Here is a 25,492-nt window from a genome sequence, read left to right on the forward strand (position 1 = left end):
TCACCACATGTAAGCTGCAGAAATTTCCCTCCCAGCACATGTCCTTACTTAGGCATCCCAAAGCTTTGCATATATCAGATTCCAGTAGCCTTTGTACAGTTACCTCTTTTTTAAGTGTTTTCATGCACCAGTAGGAAATTGTATCTTTTAGGCGGGAAAGAAAAACGTTTATAGAACTGTAAAGTATTTGCAAAATGTCAACTCTTTCATGGGAAATTACCCTGACAGGGGTATTCCCACTCTATTGATTTTTATTGTATGTTTGCTTACTGTTCATCCAACAAGTGTGCTGAATTTATTAAAAAAATGTTATATGATCTGTATTATAAATTTCTATCTAAGAGAAAACTTAACCATCTGTAAAAGAATACCCTGAGAATCTTCAGAAAACTTAACCATCTGTAAAAGAATACCCTGAGAATCTTCCAGTGGTTTTGTATATCCTATGGCATCATATGTCCCTTCTTTCATTTCAGTCATCTGATATTCCTAGTTTTTTGCTGTCATCTAGGGTTATTACATGAGTAATTTTAAATTTTCATAAAGAAGCAGATTCACCACTGTTAATAAATAGGGAAATTAATAGTGTTAAATTCTTTTCTGTAAAGGGAATAAAAGGGCATGTGTAAAAAGAATGTGTTTTTCTGCTGGTTTTGCTACCTACACATTTGAACAAAGGCCATAAACATTTGAAAACTGCAAGGGAGCTGCCATTCAAATAGAAAACATGAAGAAACTTCCTTGCTTAAAACACAAGTAATAGATAAAGAATTTTTTGTGAGGTTTCATTGCAATGTGTGAACTTAAGAGAAAAAAAAAAGAAATTTTATTTTAGCTGCATTTGACTTCATGCCTGTGAAATAGATTATATTGCTGCTGGAAAAAAAAATTGTATTAAATACTGAATATATTTTCAGTAAAGGACAAATAGAATAATTTAAAATACAGAAGACCATACTGTAGTAAAATACTACACTCGTGTTTTTCCTTATGGTGATACCAAACAAGAAATGGCCTTTATTGATCAGCCAGTAAGGACAGTGGGTCTTTCTGGCTGGCACACTCCCGTAAATGCTCTCATCAGCCTCCTGTATTTTAATACAGGAGCACAGAATTTGACTTCTTTCAAAGTTTGAGGCAGGAAATTAGTAACATGTTTATAATGTAAATTAAATTCAATTACAAAAAGTAAAGTGAATTTTTTTTACAGAAGCATAGTCTGAGTTACAAGAACTTGGCCAGATTTCAGAATATAAAAGACATGCAGTATATTTTGGTACTATAAAATTTGGCTTAGGCTAAAATTATTTTTTCCTCTTCTTGCTTTGCAAGTGTCAATTACTATCATAGGTTCAGAGTTGATTCCCTAGTTGGTAAGGTAACAAAGATAAATATATTATTTGCATTTCTTCTGCAGTTTTGTGGGTTTTCCTGTGTTCTGCCTGTGTTAGCTGACACAATGTCCAGTTAATCCACAATTTGACACTTGCACAATTTCACATAAATTTGTTCTGTTTCTTAACTTGTTTCTTCTGGATTTTTTTTTTTTTTACAGAAAGCTTTGTGAAATCTTCCTAAGAAGAAAGCAGCTTCTATCCAACTTCAAAATAAGCACTAAGTATAAGTAAGTTCTTACTGAACATAGCCTGAACACAGTGTCTTGAACACAATGCCTTCAAAATACATATGAAAGAAGTAAAGAGTAGAGGAGGACATATGATTGAAAAAAGAACAAAGAATCACATTCAAATAGCAGGCAGAGATGCATAATGACAGAATTAAATACCTCATTAGATGCTTAAAATTAATTAATATTTCACCAAGAGATCTAACTGAGCAAATTATATTAAATACCTAAAGGAATCTTCCCTTGGAAGAGGTAATAGTATGATATATATATATATATATATATATATATGAGATAAGAGACTAAAGTGAGATATTTTAGAGAAGATTATTTATAAAAGCTATTTAAGTAAAAAAGTAGTCTGTAATTTTTATTTTGGTATTTATGGTAAATTAATGGTAAAATACAAATGAGTCACATTGTTATTTTCTCAGATTGCACTTGGTGATGAGAAAAATCTCGCTTTTATTACTTCAATTATTCAATACCTTTTTTAAAATCTGGAAGATGTCAAAATGTGATTTCAGGTTTTCACCTCTGGTATTAATAGTCTGATGGAAGAGCTGATTCTAAGAGTTCTGTCTTCCCAAAAGACAGAAGTCTTGCATGCAAGAAGCTTTTTTCTTTTGCAAGAGACTTTATTTTTAGGATCATAAAGCAATCACTACAGATAACTTCAGATGAAACACATTCAAGTAGCAGTTAACTCCCTCCTGTTAGATGTTGCTAAAAAGAATGGAAATTTCCTCTCAGGAACCTCAGCACCATTTCCTGTATCCTCAGAGGTTATCAACTGAGGATCCTGCATTAGTACTTGAGACCCTACACAAGCCTTTGAGCAAGGAGTCCTAGAAGTTAGCAACAATTTGAAGAGAAGCAAGCAAGCAAGGTCAGAAACTGAAGCATAGAATACATGCCCTCTTTAGGGCAAAGGAGACTTGGGTTTTTCTGTCTGGTTTTTTCTGTTGAGTTTGTATTGGACACCTAGCCCATCGTTAACCCCAAAGACTGTGATGTGTAATGCTTTATTTTTGCCCTTTGATGGCATGTTTGTTGTTCCTTAATTCTTCAAATTGTGTACAGACAGGGTTGGTCATAGTTACTTATAGTGTTATTTATAGAATGCAGATGCTACAGGCAAGTTAGATATATTTAACAGATCAAGTGTCTGTGGTAATTTTTTGTGCTTGAATAGATAGGCAAGTACATACATAGTAGATTACTTGCAGCACTTTCCACTATTTTGGTATTTTCCTCAGTGATTTTTAAATACTTCAGATATTCCTCAAAAAATAAATTCTGAAACTAAAAGCTCAAATTAGCATGATTCAAAATAATAGAAGCAATTGTAACTTTTCTATTTGATAGGTAAGTACTGCAATGGATTTGGTTCCACAGAGAATGCTGGAAGGAGAAAGAAGTGAAAAAATAAACTTCACATTAATTTCCTGAGATTTTTTTTTTCTGAAATTATACTGTAGCATTGTCATCTATGTATGGAAGGTACAGTAATTTTCTTTTTGTTAAAAACACTGTAGAAACATATAGAAGCAATATCCTATCATGACCTACAGCTCTGAGAATTACTCTGTCCCATGTGGCATGTTGCATATGCTTTCAAATATCAAGTGTTCCCAGGTGCAGCTAATCCCAAGTGATGGGTAGGAGTTAGAGCTTCATGCATATCTCTATTGGATCAGCTTGGATCAGTTCCCATCTGTGACCTTTGACAAGGAATTTCTGCCTTCAGGGTTTTCCAGATGGGTTGTTTTACTGACAAATTGCACACTATGGGAAGCATGATGACACCTTCACTAGAGTGAAGAGGGATATCGGAACACATCCAACATTTTAGCATAATGGTAGGCCAGCTGAAGAAAGGTATTTTAATAGTTTATGCAAAGATACAAAAAATTTCAGTTGTTTGAGGGCAGAGCATGTTTATGGATGATGTTGATCTTGAGTCATGTGTGTGTCACTTTGGTATAGACTCAGGTCTGTGGTCTCCAGTGTGGACCAATGTGGTCTGTGGTACATTCAGAAGCAAGTTCTGGAAGAACTTACACAGTGTCAATTACTGAGATGTCAGTGTTTCAGCTGCACCCAGCTGCTATTTATTTTTTTCATTTAGCAGTATAAATATATAATCAAAATCTTCTCTCATAGTTAATGTAGAAAGAAAAGTTTCTTTGCTGGTTGTTTCAGTTCCCCTGTGACTTCAGAGGGAAAATCTCCTTGTGTTAATTACTAGGAGGAGTGACATCCATAGGCTCAAATTGACTGTATATATGCAAATGTCCTAAGTTTAGTCTTGAACATCATGCCATGAGCCATTTCTGCAAAAGTTTCAGCATCTTATGTCAGCCAACAGCTACTAGTGGCCTGATTATTGTTCAGAAAATGTTTCGTTACTAGTTATATTTGCATGTGAGCCTTTTCTAGTAAAATTGTAAGATCAGTTTTCAGGAAAAAAAAAAAAACTAATTCAGAAGTTCTTTGTGTGGCAGTTCTGAGTCTAGAAGAGTTCTCGAGTTTCTCGTTTTCATAGTCTTTGACAAATGTTCTTTTGGGTTTGAATCTTTAGGTGAAGGAAAAAAAAACTAGCTCCAGCATGCCTAAAGCTACCTAAATCAGTGTCTGCCATAAGAGAAATTAAACATATAAGATGAATTCCAGATAGTTGGACATATTTGCAGGTGGAAGTCTCAAATAATTAACATAAAAGCAGGCTGGTATAGTCTCAAGCAAAAGCCTACCAAATAGATTTTTCGAAAGTCATGAGCCATTCTACTAAAATAATCATGGATGATAAAAATGTTCACTTTTTATTTATTTATTTAAATTTCTTCTGAGAAGAATTTGTTTGAATCCTAGTCATTCCCATTTCTGCATCCGTATTACCAAATGTCCATGTTATCAAGAAAAAATAAATTACTTGTAAGACTTAACAGCTGGGAGATAACCTCCAGTTGTTAAAGTGATGTCCTAGAGTTCACAGAACTGAAGAATTTCATATCTTGAAAAGCAGAGCACCAAGTTTTGTTTATGTTTGTTATGAGAAAGGCATAAATAAGGCATAAATGCAGATTCCTTTCACAGATGAAGAAGATGCTTACACACACACACTGCACTTCCCCTCCCCCCCCCTCCCCCCAGCTTGTCAAAACTATTTTTTCCAGAGATTAGAACTTTAGTGCTACTTTAGAGTGTTGTGTACATTGAAAGGATGTTCTGGGACTTCAATACCAACTTCTGACACTGGGTGGATATCTGAAGTCAGGAGAACAAGAAAATAAATCTTTAATTGACACTGTTTTGGCATGAGAAGAGTGGATTGGGCTCCGCCCTGTTTGTTAGCGTCTTGACTTCTCCATTTTTAATCTGCTTCAGGACGGAATGATTTCCTGTGGCATCACTTTACTGTTGTTGACTTAAAGAATGTGAATAAATTATCACAGCAAAGCAGCAGAATAGGCAGTGCAATAGTTACTCTGATGAGAAACTTCAGTTGCTGAAAAGATTGTGAATCTGCAACTAATTGTCATAGGACTGAAACTCATTTTACTTTTGAAATACTTTTTCTGCACCAGTTCTGCTGAATCTGGACTGAAGAGAAAAAGGTAAGGGATATTTCCGCTTAACTTTTGAGCATGTGTTATTATAGCCACCTCTTTTCAATAAAACTTTCTTTCCTTATTCTGTAGTTTTGGTTTTCTAGGATATTTTCACATTTCATACTAAATTATCCAGTTTCTACACTGAAAAAGTCTTCAGTTCCATAGCAGTGTTTGAAGCTGGATGTCTAGGTATTTGCCCTGGGAGAACCAGGACCAAAATTCTGTATTGACAAAGTCAAAATATTGTATTTCCATTACTTAACTTTTTGATTTAATAAATATTCAATGATAAAAAAACTCATTCTTTATTACAAAGTAGATTTCCCAAAATCCAGTTTATTGATCACAGAGTACTTGCTGCTTTTACCTATCTGCAAAATACAGCTAAATCTGTAGTGCACTAGGCAAGTCCATTATCCTCCACTATTTATCTCTCTAAGGAAGTAATAATTATCTGGTTTTACAAAAAACTGAACATTTGCCCAGGTAAGATACAATATATAATTTTTCAGATACAACCTTACAAATACAAATTTACAGTCTGCAGTAACTCTAAGAATTATGAGTTTTAATTTATATTATAAATTCATAATAATTGGTCCAGTGTAAGTAAGAAAAATAATTATCTTAAAAAATGTAAGACATCACTGCTGTCCATAGTAGTTTTTAATAGACTACTACTAAAGTGTAGGGTCTTCACCAGACTAAATCAGTACAAGACTTCTACATTGTAATAAATGAGGAAGGTCCCATTATGCTGTGGATTTGAATTTGCATTCAACACTCAGCTGAATGTTTCTCTCATGAACCTTCCTTGTAGTCTTTATATTGGTAACAATTGAAGAATGATTTTATAATTTATCTTACTACATGATCCAGAGATTCTGCTTAGGGCTCAAGATAACTTTTACAAACATTTAATAAGATGTTCAATAAAATTTTTCACTGTGTATTAAAAAAAAAGGGCAGATCATCTGGTTTTATGTTGTTAAGTTTTTCATGTGATCTGGAACAAGGCATTGACCAATATTACTTCTCTTCCTTAAACTTTGCCCATTTGTGAAGTTTTTTTAACTTCTTATGATTAACTACTATAGAAACATAAAGTACATGTTGCTAATTCAGAGAGACACAATATCCTCAGTATTTAAATTGTGTCTTTGTAGCTGATGCTTGTGCCTCTCATCTGTATATAACATCCAGCCATAATGTAACACTAATAGTGCCTTTATTCAGTTTCAATGTTCATATTAATTTTGAATATTAACTTCACTTTCAACTATTCCATGCTTTTAGTAACTTAAAAAGATGAAATAAAGTTGAAGGTGATTTAAGACGCATTTTACATGCCTTAGTAGATTGTATATAATGGATTATAAATGTAAACTAAGAAACATAACTGCAGAAAAGAGGTATAGCAACTATTTTTCTATACTTCTCTAGTCAGAACTAAGTACATAGACAGTAACCACTGCTGTGCCTCCAATCAGCTGAAACAGACATAAATGAGAACTACATTCAATAGTGGATGAAGTGATGCTACTGTATTTCTCCTATCAGAGCTACCAGGAGCCCATTGTATGGTTTCATTCATCCATTTGATGGTGTTGATATAATCTCCCTTGAGTCTTTGGGTCAGTCTTCATATTGTATCAGCACATCTTCTCTGACTTGCATGGCATTGCAGCATCATACAGCCAAAGGGTTCGCACCAGAATGCATGAAGTTTTGTTACTAAAGCATCTCCCTCTCTTCACATGGAAAAGGCAGAGAGCTGGAGTAACTATAGCTTAGAGCAGCTGAAAACAATGTTAGCAAAAGGCAATGGGGAAGATACAAAGTCATATCCTGACTGGAGACCCAACAGATGAAACACTGTCACCCATTGATTACACTGGCAGAGTTTACCCTTCAAATAGCCATTGTGTAGTTTAGTGCCCTTTTATTTCAGATACAGATAAAGATATTATGAGCAACTCTTTGAAAAGTCTCAGTCCAAAATTATTTACATAGACACAGCATTAGGGTACTTGAGCCATTGCTCAAAGAAAGGGTAATCTACCATCCAATGGAGGAGATTGTTTTTGAAATTAACCACACATTTCCATTGCTCTTCATCTTCTGATGGCTCACAGTGTGGTCTACATTTTGAACCTCTACAATGAAACATAAATTCACAAATAGTTGGACTTCATAGCAAGTTCATGTGGTTTCTTTATTATGAAATGTTTAGGAATACTGCATTTTTTTCCCTTTTGCTAAGTGCTGCTGAGCTAATATCAAAACTTGCCAGTTGTAACTGATTTGTTTGTTTGTTTTTGTTTGTTAGGTGGGTTGTGGTTGTTTTTTGTTTTTTGTTGTTTTTTTTTTTTGTTTTGTTTTTGTGTTTGTTTTTGTTGTTGTTGTTGTTGGAAAGCTTCTAAAGTCAGTACAGAATGCAAACAAAACTCCTGTAATACAGACATCCCCTAGGAAATCATTAGTCTGCTGGTTGGAATAGTCCGTTAAAAATAGTAAATCAAATTTCCATCTTTGTTCTGCTTAGTTCTGGCAAGTCAAGACTAGTAAGCATTGGTCTTCTACATGCTCAGTGATTTCCAAGTCATTGATAAAACTGTCATGTCTGCAGTCAGAAATCTCTTTTTGAGCTCATTACATTCAATCTTGATAACAAGAAAACTTGTTAAAAAATTAAAAATGCTTGGCAAGTTTGTAAGAATCCAGGCCTGGTCACTAACAACCTGGAGACAATATTTTTTTAATTAAAATTTTATTTTGTATGTAGATGTAGCTTTGGTTGACCCCCTCACTTCCCAGTATTTCTTACAAAGTATTTTAAGCAAAATGAAAGTTAGTAATCTTAAATCTTTAGCAGTATTTACTAGAATTGTCTTCAAAAGAATCTTAAGGTGAATATGATAGAGTTCTTGAGCCAAAGATCTGTCCTGGTTTAGGCTGGGATAAAGTTAATTTCTTCTTGGTAGCTGGTACATTGCCGTGTTTTGGATTCAGTATGAGAATAATGTTGATAACACCCTGCTGTTTTGGTTGTTGCTAAGTTGTGTTTATCCAAGGACTTTCTTGGTCTCATGCTCTGACAGTGAGGTGGTACACAACCAAAAAAAAAACCCCAAAAAACAAAACAAAAACACACAAAAAAACCCAGAACAAAAGATCCCAACAAAACCCCCAGCAAAACAAAAACACAAAAAAACAAACAAAAATCCACAAAAAAACCCCAATGATAACAAGAAAACCCAAAACAACTGTGAAGGAGCATAGCTTGAACAGCTTGCCTGAACTGGCAAAAGGGATATTCCACACTATAGACCATCCTGCCCTGTTGCATAAACTGAAGGAGTTACCTGTAATGGGGGGCCAACTGGGGTTCAGAGATGGTGTCTGGTATTGGTCAGTAGATGGTGAGCGATTTCTTTGTTCCTTTTTACTGTCATTACTTATTTCTTTTTTACTTTTATTTCAATTATTTAACTGTTCTTATCTCAACCTAAAAGTTTTGCTTTTGATTCTCCTCCCCATTCCACCAGGGTGGGGAGGAGGTAAGTCAGTGACTGTGGGGTTTTTAGTTGCCAACTGGGTTTAAACCCCAACAAGACCCTAAAATTTAACTATGACCAGTGTGGGAAAAATATATATGTGCATAGTTATATCACTGCTTCTCAGCATGCCTAAACAAGTTAAACTGCTGATTTGAATCATTATGTATGTCAAGTTACACCTACTTGCTGTGGCAGATGTGGAGGACATGAGTGTTCACAGGATAAGAATGTATGTAACTTAATGATTCTGAATAATTAAAAAGTTATCTCAATCTAAAATCCAACCAATCCTGTTCCCTGCATAGCTATAATTCTGCATAGACTATGCTCTACATCATGCAGCAGAGATGCAGCTCTGATGCCAGTCAGTAGTACTCTACCAGACTCTTAAAGACAACAGTCTCCTCTCCTAAAGACCAGGGCAGTGAGCTTGCTGTGCACCCTTCTCACTGCCCTAAGTATTTTGAAAGCCACCATTCCATGGTCACTCACAGTCAAAGCTGCCCTTGAGCATCACAGCAGCCCCTCCTTGTTGGTGAGAACAAAGCCCAGCAAAGAACCTCTCCTTGTTGGCTTCTGTGTCACTTGGAGAAGGAAGTTATCATCAACACACTTCAGGAACCTTCTGTATTGCTTATGGCCTGTTGTGTTGTCCTTCCAATAGATATGGTTATGAGTGAAGTCCCTCAAGAAGGTGAAGGCTTGTGAATGTCAGGGTGCTCTTATCTGTCGCTGAAGAGATGCATCCTTCTGGTATGACTTCATTCTAACACCAGTCACAGAAACCATCCCACCATGTCTCCATGGCTGCAGTAAGAGTGGCCCTGCAGGCATGTGCACATCTCTAATTCCAGTTGTTTATTCCCCATGCTGTTTGCATAGAGCCATTTAAGTTGGGACCCCCAATGAAACCAACTCACTGGCTGGAGTGGCTGGAGTTCCTTTGTGCTGCTCTTCAGGTACTCTCCTGCTAACCTATTACTGCCTAAAATTAGAAGAAAAACTTTCCAAACAACATTAGAATGGATAGCATAAAAAGCAGTCTTTTAATGAAAGCTTATCCCTATGTGCATATGCAGCATTAAATGTTCATAATTTTTATAAGTTTAACTAATTAGTATATCTAGCTAGTATATCCAATGGGAGACTGGATGTCCTGGTAACCCACCCTTAGACCTGCACCCTGGAGTCCCTCCAAGGGGTTCTTAGCTCTGTATCTTGTTATATCACCCAGGTGCTGGTGCAAAACAAGCTGTCCTTGTTGGAAATCCTTTTCCTTGAAAATAAGACCAAACAGCATTTCAAGAAGGTGACATAATGTGTAAGAAAGGGTAACTACTGTCCTAAAGTGTAAGAAAGTGCTAGAAACTATACAGCTATAATTTTATTAATATTTATTCATAATAATATTAATAAATATTAATATTATTAATATTATATATTAAAATCTACAGAGCTACAAATATATAAAGAAGCTAAAAATCTTTAGGCATCACTATGATCCTCCTCCAGGTTCTGGGCATCTCTTATGGGGGCACTGGCATCAAACCAGTGGGAGTGGGATGAAAGGAGGTTCTCCTCCCCTGGCAACTTTAGTTTAAAGCCTCTTTACCATCTTGGCAAGTCTATGACTGAAGATGGTTATTCCTTGTGCATAGTCCTTTTAGATCTTTACCTGCCTTGCTTACTGTTATCCTTCCCCATTACTGAATTACCCACTGCTGAACTCTTTTTTTATTATTATTAATATATTTTTGCACTATGGTTTAATTCTTTAACTTCCTCCTCTGTAAAATGCAAATATACTAGAGATATCACAATCTTGAACACATGCTACTTTCAGTATGTTGGTTCTTTACTGAATTACTTGATAAAGTAGAAAAACACTGCATAAATACATAGTAAAAAGCTGGGTCATTTGTAGTAAATGACCAGAAAAAGGACAATTAGGCTACTCCGAATAAATTTAATTGGTGTCATTGTCCTTGGATAAATTCATTTAACACAAAGCAAAAGCCTACCCACACATATTTAATAAATTTAATACTTAAATCTTCATTCTAGGTTCTGGGTTTTTTTTGGTAAGTGATTTGGATATTTATTCATTTGCTGATATATAGTCCACAATCCAAATCCTGATATGAATAGTTTTGCTATAGTGTTAAGCACTGACATTTTTAACTGCCTCAAAAATATTAGGAATTCATCTGTATAGCAACTCCTTTGGTATGAAAATTACTGCTTGCGATTTGGTCAGTATTTTTACAGGTGACTACTAATTATGAATGCTCTACTTAAGATGAACATTTATCTGCAGTATTGCTTTTCCCTTCCTGCAGAATAATTTTTCCACTTCTGTTTTCTGTAGCTACCTAAATACACTATCAGCATAAAATATTACAGTCTTACCAGGTTGTCTTTTCTAAGAGTGTGACTATTATTCAAGGCCCTTGTGAACAGCTGTACTTAATACAATGTTAACAATTTTTACAGATTTTTAATTTCATGTATTGAACAGTATTTTGTCTTCAATAGTTTTTGATATTGAGAAAACAAGATTAACAAAGGAAAATAAAAGATGTTTAAATTAGTATTTAACTTTCAAGCTATATTATTTATAATGCATTCTATCAAGCATAAATATGAATGTTTTAAGCAGTGAAGACAAATGGAAAGTTGTATCTCAGAGATACAAACAAATAAGTCAGAAAATCTTCTAAAACCGTCATAAAAGTTTAGAAATATTATGCTGTATTATGGCAAATCTACTAAACTCCTATGAAAAGAATGATTGTAAAAGAGTTATTAGCATGCTGTGTACAGTAACATATTATTATCTTCTTTCTGTTGCTCTGCTTTTAATCATCTCACATTGTCGCCTCTTATTAAATCATACTTTTTTTTTTTTCTCCTCCCAGAGACTGCACTGGCAGTGCTTTGTATCCTATACATTTAGGTAAAAGGTAAGAATAAACTCTTTTTCTAAATATTGGGTAGCTTTTAATTCCAATTTTTTTTTCAATTTAAACTTCTCATGTTTTTCTTATTCCACGTGTGAATTTGGATGGGAAAGTGTGAGGAAAGGTTTTCAGGTCTATTTGTCATAAGCAACTGTTTCTTGCTGCTTTTTTTAATTCTCAAGCTTATTATTACTATTACGTGTGAATAAGGAATGGGGGGAGGGTTATGAGTAAAAACTGATTATGAAATTAATGTATTGCCTGTATTATGTATTAAATATACATAATGCTTTTCTGACTGATTCAGGATGGCTTTTAAAATACATTATGTATTCACAATATCGTAAGCATCTAGATGGCAATTTAAGTTTTCTGAAAACCCAGCTTTTTCTAAGTAAAAGTGGTGTTATTATTATTATTATTATTATTATTATTATTATTACTACTACAGGACCTAGTGGAAAAAAAGGGCAACATCTAGAAAAGAGTAATTTAAACACAATATATGGGGCAATTACAGAGCTGTTGGAGACATTACTTTCAAAACTCTAGCTACTTCTTTCAGCTTCCAAATGCAAAATGAAGTCTTAATTTTGCATGCCTTTCTTCCTTGTTTTCTAATCTACTTGCAATGTTTAATGTGTACCAAGCTACTGCAGGAAAATTTGTTGGCAATCAGAAACACTGGAAGAGGGATGTATGAAGCCACATTTAACAAAAGACTCTAAGCTAAAAAAGGAGTCAAAGCCAACATTATTCATGTACTGGTTGTTAGACATTTCCTGACCAGAACCACCTTTCTCACATCAGGAGTGGAGAGCTGTGGTCCCTTTTGCTGTTCTTGCTCAGGTAAACTCCAGCAGCAGCAGCACCTTTGGCTTTAAGCCAAGATACAAGTTCTGTAGATAAACCAGTGCCATAGTCTAGTATGTCCCTAAATCAATGCCAAGTGCTACTTCACATGGGTATGTGATCTATGAAGAAAGCTGAAGAGTCCATTAGAGCTCCACAAACCTGCCCCCTCTTCACACCAGCTTGCGTGTTACCCTTAATCACAGTCCTACAGTTTTAAAGAACCACAGATAACAGCCAGGGCTCTAGGATTCCTGCAGGAACTTTTGTTTCTCCACTATATATTCCAATATCAGTCTGTTACAGTTTAGAAAACAAAAAGTAAGCAATAAATTAAATAAAACAATTTATTACAGTTAAGGATGTATTTGAATGAGTATGTTTATGGGAATTGGTTGTACCAGAACAAGCAGCTGCTTGTTTAGCCATGAGTTTAATTAGAGTTGACCTTGTCCTGGTTGAAAATCTCAGCTAGTTAGATTTTTGCAGAAGAACCTAAGCAATGTCATGTCAATGCTATTCTTGAAAGGTGTCCCGTTCTTACAAAGCAGCCCAGCTACTGAGTCCCTGATTCTTAGATCTCAAATTCAGACCTCAGGTGGATGTTTAATGAAAAATTGGGTGGTAAGAAGCAAGACTAGATATACCAAAATCAGTACTCCTACATTAGTATTACTATTTTTGTATCTCTACTTGAGATAAATGTTGGGTGTTACCAGTATTTGTTACAAATAAATATAGCAGAAAATAATATAAATCCTTGTCAAAGGCACCTGATCCAAGTTTTGTCTCCAATTGCCTGGAGAAAATACATTGTAAACACCCAAGGATTAACTTTAGCCCCCTGGAATAAGCCTACTTTCTTCAGCTAAAACCAGGTGTATCTGTAAATCTTTAAGGAGTAAGGTTCTTAGCTTAGACAACATCTGAAGAAGCAGCTTTGAGTCATAACTGAGTATTTCTTTCACAACAACATGGAAATATATCCAAGTTTATGAGAGAAAATAATAATTTTCATTTTCTGAGAGAAAAAAACCACATGGACTGTGTTCACAACTTGATAGAAACCTACTCCAGATGCTGAATGAAAAATAAGAGAACATGTCTTAAAAATAAATTGGTGTCACAAGCCAGAATTATTCCCAAATTCAGTAAGGAAATTATAATCTCTTAAATTAAGAACGCCTACTTGAATTTTCTAGCTTTAAAACTACTTCTGTTCTGTATCAAAGATCTTTTACTGTCCTTTTTTGTATTACTCTGCCTCTTACTGAATACTTAAATAAATATTCTGTTCTTCTAATGCTGCTACAAGTCCATAAAAAAAAAAAGCACCTAATGTTCATGAGGTGCCACTTGAAGGTTTTGGTCTAGGTTCCACTGAACAAGTGCTCAATACTTAAATGCTTCTTCAACATTGTCTCCTGGGATGCCTGCAATCTGATTTATTTCACTTATTTCTCATTTATTTTGAGGCTTCTGCCTCAAAACGATGGGTTTTTGAGAAGTTGTGAAGTTTCACCTCGTACTGTGCTTTGTTGACAAAGCCTCTGATGTGTGGAACTGGGAGCTGTGTATACCGTTCAAGTATACACAGGTATATAAGGTAATGTCAGCTTATTTACAACTCGAGTGTTTTGGGAGTCATTCTGACGTGCCCCAGGAAAAGCCACCAGGCAGGTTTGGCATGTTTTCATCCCAAGTCAACTTTAGGAAACGTTTCAAGTCTCTTTCTTCTGCTGTTAATGAACTTCGAAGTGCTCCGACAAGTTTCAACACTCATCCAGGTACTCATTGGTTTCACTAATTATTCCACAGACTTCATGCCTTTGACAGGCGTGTCGTTCCCGGTTTTATTTCGCAAACTGCATCTCCACTCGCGGCGTCTGTCGGAGGGGCGCGACCCCGTGCCCGTCCCAGGGCAGCGGGAGCTGCGCAAGGCGGGGCCCGCCCGCAGCCGCAGCGCCCCCTCGCTGCAGCGCAGGCGCGGGCGGGCCGGCGCGGCTGCGGGCGGAGCATGCGCGGGGAGGCCGCGGGGCGGGATGGTGGCGGCGCCCGCGGCCCCGCCGAGCAGGTCGGTGCCGGGCCCGGGCGGTGCGAGCGCCTCCGGCCGCCCGGCGCCGCGCAGCGCAGCCCGGCGTCTGCCGGCCGGGGCGGCCGCTGCAGCCTCTCCATGAGCGCCTCGGTGCCTCCCGGCAGTGCCCCGGGGGCGGTGCGGGCCGGGCCCGGCCGCGGCTCCGGCCGGGCGGGAGGAGAAAGAGGAGGAGAAGGAGGTGGTGGCGGTGTCGCTGATGCCCTGCGCCTTGTGTTTTCCCATCAGGTGTTGTCCTTCTTGCTTCCCATGTCCTATAACCAGGAGGATTTCTTCAGAGAATACCTCAAAATGATGGCGAATATGGTCATCCTGAACTTGCTCATCTGTATTTCGCTGGCGTTCTGGATCGTGTCCATGACTGCAAGTACGTACTACGGTAAGTCCAAAGGCCGGGGAGAGGCTGGCATGGCACGGACATGGGCGAATCCTCCCCTCCGGCCCCTCTAGGCAGGAGACAAAAATAGGAACAGGGGTGTGCACAGCCCCTTCCTTAGTCAGTAGAGCTGATAACCCCACCTCTTCAAGTAGGCGATAGTGGTTTAGGTGATAACCCCACCTCTTCCAGTAGGCGATAGTCGTTTAGAAGATGCTGACATCCACTTACTTGCAGCTCTGCCCAGGGATCATGTACAATTTAAAATGCTGGTGTCCTTTATGATTTCTTTCTCTTAAAGAAAGCAAATAAAAATTAAGAAGTGAAAAGAAAGACTGAGTTGACAGAGGCCTTTCTATATTAGGTGAAGTACGTGACAGCATGGGAGGAATGTGCCAGCTTTCAAAACTGTTTTAGGAATCAGCAACATCTGCAACATGCAGAACAGGTCGTGCAGGAGGACTTCCTTAGTTGAGGAACAGAGAAATGGAAAATGGTATAAGAAGATGGAGATGTATGCATGGAGTGGCTGGCTGAAGTATGTACTGTCAGCTCAGTGTTCTGCTCGGGCAGCTCAGGCTGGCTGTGACTTAATTGTGTGCAGTTGCAGGGACACAAGTCCTCTCTGTAGTCTCTCTTTTTGGCTCTAGGACCATTCTTACAGCAGTGTGCAAAAGCAGCTAATACTGCCTGCAGTATCAGTTTATGCCTAGAAGAATTTAATTGCTTTTCCAACTTTAGCCCCCTGGAATAAGACTTATCATTCAGACCCCAGCTAGTTTGATGCTGGAAGAGCTCCAGTGTCATTGCAGTATTGCAATTGAACACCTTCAACTGTGTATTAACACCCTGCATCCAGAAGAAGCTATAATAAATACCCACCAGTATAAGCTGACTTTTGTAAAGGCAGTTGCATGTCTCTGCTCAGTGTTTTTCAGTGATTTAGGGTGGGTTAGTTCTGGTACAGCATTAAATCTGTGTTGTCTGCATACTTCTGCTTTGGGTTGTAGTGAGATGCCAGATGTGTAGAAGGTATGCAGAAGCAGGCTTCACAATCAGCTTTTATTTGTAGCTACCCAAGTGGGATTTAAACATGCAACTTCATTTATGTGTGTCTGCTCTCTAAAGGTATAGCTTTTCTGACAATTAGGATATTCTAGTCCCTGTTTTCTTACTTGAGTGGGAATTTACAGTATAGTGTGGAGAGACCTGGTACCAGCTAAATCAGGATAGGGCCTGATAGAAGACTGCAGACAAATCTGTCTTTTTGTTGGGAATGGTTATGGAAGAAGGACATAAAACTTCTGCTGTTCATTTGCCTGAGACTGAAAGACCTTGGCTTTTCAAGGAGGTGAATGAAGCATACAGGAGTTAATGGGCTTAAAATGGTTCAGCCCATAAAAGTGGTGAAATTCACAGTCTGTAATATAAATATAAAATACTACAAAAACAAACTTTTATTAATTTACAGTTTATAATAATTCTTAAGCACCAAACAGTGGGCCGGATGTTAATGAAGCCAGAATGTCGAAGAACTCATTCATTGTTTTATTATAGATCCTAGCTTGGTCTTACTTAGTAGTAAGTTAATACAAATACTTTTCCCTCCTACAAGAAAATCCAAAAAGTTTAGTTTAAAAATTACCTTGAAGAGATGCAAATTCTGTTTGTTAGCCAAACAAAAGGAACCCCTTTGTGTTCCAGTACTGCTTACACTCAAGTTTGCACCCAGAGCTGCCTTGGTTTGTGATAGGCAATACCAGGCTACAGCACTGGAGGGCTCTTCATACACAGCTGGTGCTTGTCTTTTGAATTTCTGACTCAGCCCTGGGCTGCAAGACCCCCTCTTGCTCACCTACTATGGCTTTGGGGCTTTTCAGTACACAGAAGAGAATTTGTTCTTGTGAATCATTACATTGCAGTAAGTGTTTCACTGTGTCCTGCTTTGCACCAGGGAGTCAGTGTTCGTGCAGAGGTTGGGATACTGATGGCACAAAAGTTCTTGTTGAAAACCATCATCTTTATCTTTCCAGCAGGACAAGCCTATGTGTCTCTGTAAAATTTTTTTTTATAAGATCAGGACTTACTTTAATGCAAGATTTGTGATGTATTTGTATAGCAGATGTAATTAATAATTTCTCAAGATTTTAATTTTTTTTTTCTTTCAAAACCTACATTAACTATTGGCTTTAGCTTTTAGAAGTATGTGGGTTTTTCAAACTAAAACTGTCACTACAAATATTACTGAGATATTCATCAGCTTAAAGTATATTTTATAGAGCTTTAGGTCAGAAGAACTGAAAGGGCTGATGTTTCATAAAGTGGTCACACTACTTTCACCTAGCAGACTGTCTTGCTTGGCTTATTTTGGTAGTGGAATTTTGTCAACAGTAAATTCAGATGTTAGCTTTTGAAATTCATAAATCCCTTTTAGAATGGAAAATATTACCATATTTTTCTTGTCACATTTTGCTATTTTTTGGTAATTAATTTCAGTTCATGAAATATATTTTCTTTCGATAGCTGAATAGAAAAATTGAGTAGATAATTGCAGATATATTGTCCTTCTGTCCATATGATTATCTTTCTTGTGAAGGATGAAAAGTTTTAATCTCTATTAAAGATCAAAATTTAAGTATATATCAGGAAATAAAAACTTTTCAGACATGAAGATATAAAGGCTTTATGAGGATCCTCTGTAACCCTGTTAATTGATTTATCAGGTACTTTGCGACCCATTTCTCCATGGCGCTGGCTTTTTTCAGTCTTGGTTCCACTAATTATTGCTACACAGGGTTTTAAGAAGAAGAGTCTTGATCACAGTGGTGCATTAGGAGGTATGTTTTTTTCTGAGACTTAAGCTAAATGTTTAGTAAACTGCTGTTTAAGGCTTTACCTAGTTCTGTTATAATAAAGTATGAATGTAAGCATACATACCCCAGATTCATACTGGGTTTTTTTTTTCTCATGCTTATTTAAACAGTCAAGTTAACCCTGTGCTACTGTTCATAATTGATTTTATTAATACTATTATAGTTACGTAAACCTGGAAGATTCTTCATACTTCAGTACAGTATGCAGTTAAATCACATGGTTTGGTTTATCATATAGAAAGATTCACAGAGAAACAAAGAAATGGCAGAGGTGGTGGTAAAGGCCTTAAACTGATCGTATCAGCAGCTTTCCTGCTTGGTGGGAAATCAGTTCTCCTTTCTGTATGGTTCCCCTTTCTGTAATAGAAGTAGTTCTAGGCATTTTTTTGGCCTGGCAAAAATGAAAATTAGATCCGTACTTCACTAAGAACAAATGATTGTTCCTGAAAAGTTTTTCTAGACTACATGATAAAAAGCCCAGCATAGTGTATAATAGTGTTTATTGAAATCTGATGCAGTGTTTCTTGGTGAGGTGATTCACCCTTGTCTTGTGATATTGTCTGAATTGATGTTCAGTGAAGTAAATCAGGACCTCAAATCCTTCCTTCCCATGTCACCCATTTTGGAAATCTTCGGTCTATGAGAGTTAAGGGAAGCATTTTCTACACTGACAAAAATATTTTGGCTTTTATGTTCCAAACTCTTAACAGCTCTGCTAGCCAGTTTATACTGGCATTTGCTCTTAAATGCAACCATTTTTCTTTCAGTCCTTTAGAATTGTAATCTCGTGAGCAGTGATATTAGGCCTCCCCTGAAAGGGGACATAAAAATGAATTGCATGAAGAAGATAAAATACTTTAAAAAATTACAGAAATAAAGGGGTGTAATAAAAGTCATAAACTAAAAAAGAAAAGAATAGAGAAGTAGCATCTGCTAAGATATGGAGGAGGGTTTTAGAGGTTATCTTGGAGACCTTGGATGTGGGATTTGATACCTAAACTGATGATAAACTTGCTGATAGAGGCACAGCCACAGGTATATATCTAGTCCTTATAAAAATAATAATATTCTTCAGGCAGAGTACTTGAATTTCAATTTTATATTCTTTAGATTCTGAGGGTTTTATTGCTTCTCTTTTATTTTTAAACAGTATAACTGTTTTATGGCAAAAGGTCTTAAAAACCACATGCTTCAGCAGTTACAATAAAATTAACAATTGTCAATAGAATCTCTTACTGCATTATTGTGTTAGGTTTATCAGGAAGATACTTTTCATATTCAGAAAATTTGAAATACTTAATTGCTTTACAAAACAATCATAGTTACATGAAGGAACTTTATATATTTATTTTTTCTTTATAGGACTGGTGGTTGGATTTATCCTTACAGTTGCAAATTATAGTTTCTTCTCTTCTTTGTTTGTATTTTTTGTTACTTCTTCAAAACTTACTAAGTGGAAAAAAGATATAAAGAAGAAAATAGATTCAGAATACAAAGAAGGTAAGCCAAAATACTTTAATTCTTTTAGATCCCTTGTAGAGAATAAATACTGCATGTTTCTTGTTCCCTTCAAAGGGTCAGATGAGATAAAATATCTAGAATAGGGAACACTGTTGAGGCTTCCCTCGACTCTATCCCTGTAAATATTAGCAGGCCACTTTGCTTTTGCTTCTGTTTTGTTAAACAAATTGCCATAAAGTTTCTGTTTTGAATGTGTGTCTTTTTAAATTTAACTTTATATATGTGTTATTTTGCTTTTGCCTCATGCTGTTTCCTGAAATTACTAAAATTCAGTTTCTATACTTCAGGTGGCCAGAGGAATTGGGTTCAGGTATTCTGTAATGGTGGTGTTCCTACTGAGCTGGCTCTCTTATATATGATAGAAAATGGACCAGGTGAAATTCCTATTGACTTTTCAAAGGAATACACAGCATCATGGATGTGCTTATCCCTTTTGGGAGCTTTGGCATGCTCTGCTGGTGATACATGGGCTTCAGAGATTGGTAGTGTTATAAGTAAAAGCAAACCAAGATTGATAACAACCTGGGAACAGGTTCCAGTAGGTAAGGTGTCACCTCTTCTACATCTTCTTAATATTTTGTTAATCTGTTTTGAATTATGCATCTAACTTGAAAAGTTCAAAGCATGACATAGAAAAATAAATATCAGAAATATGGGATTAGAAAAGGTTACCAGGAATGCATTCTCTGAAATGGAATATAGTCAACTATGTTTTTCTGCATCTTGTTGATGAGATGCACGAGCATAGTAACCACAGAGCTAAAATAATTCTGAATGCTGTCACGTCTAATCTCTGACAAGAGTCAAAGAGTTTATACTGCTAGTATGAAGAATACAAGTTATCAGCTTGTATTTTTCAGGCATTGTTTTAATCAGTAGAATACATATATATTCAATAGAGACAGTACAGAAAATTTACTTCACAACCAAATCACTAATTTCCTTTAATATCCTGCCAAGGGGGAATTAAGTGAACTTCCTGCCTGTCAAACATAGTCTCCATGGTGGATGTCATTGCTGCTTTAAAGCAATATGCCTTTTCTGAGTCTTGCTGGCAAATTGATCAGAGGTATAGATCTTGTTGGATAGGAGTTAAATGCATGGGAATTTTTTTTTTCTTTATATGCATATTCAGATTTGTATTCAATGAGCTATCATCTCTGTGGATTTGGTAATTTTATTTTTAAATGTGTTGGTGAAACATGTCTTAGTATACTACTTCTGAAGGAGGGCATTGCTTTAATGTGCACATCTCAAAGTCTGTTTTTCTTGAGTAAATCTCTTATTTTATTACCCCACCACCACCAAGAGCAGACAAATACTAGGTGATATTGAGAAGTGTGTGCTGTCTAGTTTTATTTAATTTAATGCTGGTGAGTATTTCTAGAGAACTAGCCCTAGAGACAGGAATGGAGTAGTAACAGGCAGTAATGGTACAGGTGAAGCTGCTCAACAACATAATGGGAATTGTAAAAAGCTGCTGTAGATGTAAGGGGAGAAGATCACTATGGACAGTTTGGATTTCATGTAAAACATTTTAATTAATACAAGTCTTTTAAAACCAGTTTGTAAATCAGCTACACTTTATTTGGTTTAGGTACTAATGGAGCAGTTACTTTAGTGGGCCTGCTCTCAAGTTTGCTTGGAGGCATGACAGTAGGTATAGCCTACTTTATAACTCAACTCATTTTCGTGACTGATCTGGAAATATCTGCTCCACAATGGCCCATTATAGTGTTTGCTGCAGCAGCTGGCCTACTGGGATCAATTGTTGACTCATATTTGGGAGCTACGATGCAATACAGCGGTAAGAGCCTTCTTTTTTTCTTTTTTTTTCCCCTTTCTCCCAATGTAACCTAAAATTTGACTTGAACTTGAAGAAAGGCTGAGGATATGATTTTTAAATGGAAAGATTACAGAAATAGCAGCATCAAGGACAAAGGGAGCAAAAGTAATGGACATAGTAATGAAAAGGAGCAAGGGCAGTTGGCCCTTTTCCACTTTGATTTATTTATTGTAGCTTATTGTCTTTTTGATGACTGAAAGAGACAGAGACACCCACCAAGTTACCTTGGAAGAAGCAATTGCTGCTCTCTCCATTTCTATATGTCTAATTATAGTAACATTTTATAAGAAAAAATGTCAGTTTAATTTTATCCATTTATTTGGATTAAGTTGTCACTGCAGAAGCTCCATTCCTAACTTTGAAGTCTTAGCAATAGGCTCAAAAGTAGGAATTAAGTAAGAAAAAGTGAACAATACAGGTTTTTTCACTGCTTCCTGTAGAAGCTTTATAATACAGAGCACTGTTCCTATAAGTTAAGCTTATCACAAACTAGCTGTGATTTTAAATAAAAAGACAATATGCATTTTTTTTTAATTGTTGACTGGCTGGTTTTAAATTATTTCAGTATTTACTCATTGCCCTGAAGGATCATTGTCTATGGACAAAACTACAGACAACCTTTAGGTTAAGCTGTAAACTTATCCTATGTTTCAAAATTGTTGAGAAACCATATCTGACACTGTTGTGTTTACCAGCTTGTTTACAGAGAGAACTTAAGTTTCCAGGTTTCATTGTTGGTATACTTATTAACTGGAAATCAAGGTGTAAATGTGCTGATGAACTGCCTCAGAGACACAAGTCCTTTTGGTCTGCTATTACAATGAGATCCACAAACTGTTGGTGATGCTCTGGATTTGGCTATACAGTATTTTTATGCTCTATTCTTTGTAATTCCATTGAAGATCAAAATACAAAGGAGTGTTTAACTATTTGATAAATTTTTAGATATTTCTGTCCTGAGCAAGAAACACTCAAGCACTCAGAAAATGTTTCAAGCTTCTAATGAGGCAGATGCATTAAGAGAATGGAGTAAACCTAGCTAATGCATGCCTGCATTTATCAGCATCTATTTCTTTTTCATTTCATATATTTTTTCCATGCTCAGCAACTTACCTTTTTAGCTGCAGCAGGAACAGTATGCAAATTCCACAGTTTCTTTTACAAATGCAAAAGCATTGCTGGAGTATGTATATTATGTTGTACACTTATGTGCTGTGGTATATATGTGATGTGATACAGGCAAAACTGTGCTGCTCATTTGTGTCTCTCCTTCAGCCCACTGTTTTTTTCCCTTTTCATTGTGGACTCAGAAGGAATACTCTAGTTTCTGCAGCATCTTGAAAAACATTAAATATGGCAGGGGGAATAAAGAATTGTATCTCATTTTTTAAAACAGTATGCTGCTAATCCTTTTTGCCAATGTGTTTCCTTTTGATTATATTCCTTTATGTGGTGTATCTAATAGCCTGTGATACCCACTGTTTCTGAAAAAAAAATCCACCCCTGCCTGCACAGTTATTAATTAAAACTTTGAATAGCTGTGCAGAATAAGATTCAGATTTGCCCATGTTATCAGTTTATACATAGTCTGTAAATAACAAAGCTAATGGAAGGACTGTTACTTTGCCTACTTGTTCATGCTTGGAATATACACTTTATGTACAATTGAGGCATATATTTAGAAAAAAATTAATATAAAATATACTGATTGCATTTGGAATGTTGCAACCTTCAATGAGTGCATCTGCACATAACCAGTTACACTTCACTACAGTGCAAGTTAAGATCAAGTATTCTAGATTGGTGTGCTTTTATCAGGAATGGTGCAGCTGGACAAAACATAAGATAATGGTGTCTGTACAGTAATAGCTAATGAAGGACAATATTAAAGTGTTGATAATACAGAGCCAGAGCAAGAAATTACCTAAGTACTACAGAAAAACTCCTGCTGCTGGTGCTATAAAATTGCTGTGTAAATAGAATTTATAAATTCAGCCTTTGTAAAGAGCTTGTTTTCTGTCAGATTAAATAATAATGTTTCCACAATTTTCCTTTTAAAACAAATACACCTTCTTAAACATGCTGTTAATAAGTTCTTTCTGTTTAAAACAGCATCCGTTGCTTTAGAGTGACTCTTCAAACAGCTTCTTCCTCTTCTGATTTAGCTTGTTTCATTCCTTTCTTTGCTATGAAACTACATAAAGAGAGATTTGACAGAAGTATGACTTCGCAAAAGAAGTAACATCTAATGTAAAATATTACATTTATACTCCATTTTTTGAAAATACCAAATTAAACTGACTGTAATTTAGTTTAGTCTGATGATGTCTTCTTACAGAGATTTAACACTGTTATAACAAAATAAATTTAAGGTGTATATACTAGGTTACTAAGTTTCTCTTCATCTTGGTTGACTTTGTAAAATGAAGTTTTTATCTTTTTCCAGGTTTTGACCAGACAATTGGCATGGTTGTTAACCACCAAACAAAAGACTCCAAGCACATATCTGGAAAACCTATATTAGACAACAATGCTGTAAATCTTTTTTCTTCTGTAATCATTGCTCTGATGCTTCCAGGCACAGCATGGTTTTTCTGGCCAAGGGGTTGAAATGGTTTAAGGTTTTCTGCATGTGAATCATTTATGTTCAGTCTTTCTCAGAGACTTCAAAGAGTTCCAGTTGAACTCTCTGTAAGAGATGGATCTGAAACATTCACAGAGCTAAAGGACTTTCCATCTCAACTTGTTAAGGCTGTAAACTTCATGTGGCAATTGGCATCTCTCAGGAAGGTGCTTTGTCAATAAAGCTCTTGCTGCTCCTCAGGTGGATGTAGATCATTGCCAGGTGAGGTGAAGCACTTGATGAATTTGTCCTCCATTTATGGAGCTGAAGTGTTGATGTCTCTTCTCTCCAGTTTCCAGCATCTGGAAGGGCAGGAAGCTGGGAATAGAAGTCTAATCCACATCAATCAGTGTGATGGAGCCTTGTGGCTATTATCCAAGTTAGACAAAAAAAACACTGCAGCTTTATATAGGCAATGGTAACGTGGGTGATGTGGGTGAATTCTGGTATTTCCCATTATCTACTGTTTGTAACGTATTTTGGAAGTATTTGGATGAGAAGAAAGAATTCAGCCTTGTTGCCTATTCTCTATCCTGGTACTAGCTCCAGTTCCCTGAGAATAGGTTTGATAAAAATGATCCATACGTAACATTTGAAGCAAAAATCTAAATTTAAAGTAGAAACTTTAAGCTGTACCAGTAAGAATAATAAATTTTTATATTTTTTTTGACATCTTTATTTCAAAACTAATGATATTTAGGAAGATTTGTCAATACTGTGGTATTTATCAAATACATTAAAATTAAATATGACAGTTGTGGATTCACAATCATCTCTTTAGAAAGATGTTTTTTTTCTATGAGCATAGAATTTTTCCTTAGTGTTTGGCATTCTAATCAAACTATACTCTTTGGTTATCTCTCAACAGTGGAAGTGTTTCCCATTTTGTTTGGGGCTTCTATTTAGAGATGATAGCTTCAGCCAAAGAAGCTACAGATGTTATCCTTGTAGCAAATGGGGGAAGTTGCACATCTAAACCATTTAAAAGTAGAAATTTAATTTTCAATGCTCAGGTTCCTGTGTTAGGTAATTCTGTCTTCCATCATTCATTTATAAAAGTTGCAGAAGTAATGTAGTCAGTACAGATTGTATTTAAACTTTAGAGATACCCTCATAATAACCTCTCAGCGCTGATAGTCAGAAGTGTGGGCCCATACTTTTAACTTATGAAAAGTTTTTTTCTTTTCTTGTTCAAGATAGGTGAATATTTTGTATTGAACATCTGGGGTTTTCTTACAAGTGTCTTGTGTATATTGCCTATCTTAATTCAATTGACTTTTTTATTTTATCACCTTTTATGGGAATATTAAAAACTTTAACACCTTCCATACTGAGTTTACTCTTTTAAAATCTAGACTATATAGATCTGAAATTCATCTCTGGAACTACTTCACTGTATTATTCGATTTAAAGATGAGATTTCAAAGTTTTCTGAATAGAACAAATTGTGTAGCTGCTCTATGTCTGTTCCTGTGGAAGGGCACAAAATTATGGAAGTAATATATGCACTTAAACTTTAACAATAAACACTTGGAAATTTAATGT

The 25,492-nt window shown here is 36.1% G+C and overlaps 1 protein-coding gene across 3 annotated transcripts; it reads left to right on the top strand.

Moving 5' to 3' along the window:
• Nucleotides 1-1,560: 1,560 nt before the first annotated feature.
• Nucleotides 1,561-25,492, top strand: TMEM19 (transmembrane protein 19). 3 transcript variants are annotated; one of them, XM_085569829.1, is made up of 9 exons: nucleotides 1,561-1,624; nucleotides 5,218-5,247; nucleotides 11,723-11,767; nucleotides 14,937-15,087; nucleotides 17,808-17,921; nucleotides 19,320-19,457; nucleotides 19,766-20,020; nucleotides 21,076-21,285; nucleotides 23,771-25,492. In XM_085569829.1, exons 4-9 carry the CDS (start codon nucleotides 14,958-14,960, stop codon nucleotides 23,932-23,934), a joined length of 1,011 nt encoding a protein of 336 aa, XP_085425955.1. In that variant the 5' UTR covers nucleotides 1,561-1,624; nucleotides 5,218-5,247; nucleotides 11,723-11,767; nucleotides 14,937-14,957; the 3' UTR covers nucleotides 23,935-25,492. The 3 variants fall into 3 exon arrangements, with proteins under 3 accessions (XP_085425955.1, XP_021384648.1, XP_021384647.3); XM_021528973.4 differs by lacking the exons at nucleotides 1,561-1,624; nucleotides 5,218-5,247; nucleotides 11,723-11,767 and adding an exon at nucleotides 14,629-14,690; XM_021528972.3 differs by lacking the exons at nucleotides 1,561-1,624; nucleotides 5,218-5,247; nucleotides 11,723-11,767 and having other exon boundaries at nucleotides 14,629-15,087.

Source organism: Lonchura striata, chromosome 1A, assembly GCF_050655825.1.
Source record: "Lonchura striata isolate lonStrDom1 chromosome 1A, ASM5065582v1, whole genome shotgun sequence".
Classification (NCBI taxonomy): Eukaryota; Metazoa; Chordata; class Aves; order Passeriformes; family Estrildidae; genus Lonchura; species Lonchura striata.

Coding starts and splice junctions, on each gene's coding strand:
- TMEM19 (XM_021528972.3), top strand. CDS start 14,634: ATGCGCGGGGAGGCCGCGGGGCGGGATGGTGGCGGCGCCCGCGGCCCC. Junction 15,088..17,807: donor GACTGCAAGTACGTACTACG/GTAAGTCCAAAG, acceptor TTGATTTATCAG/GTACTTTGCGACCCATTTCT. Junction 21,286..23,770: donor AGCTACGATGCAATACAGCG/GTAAGAGCCTTC, acceptor ATCTTTTTCCAG/GTTTTGACCAGACAATTGGC.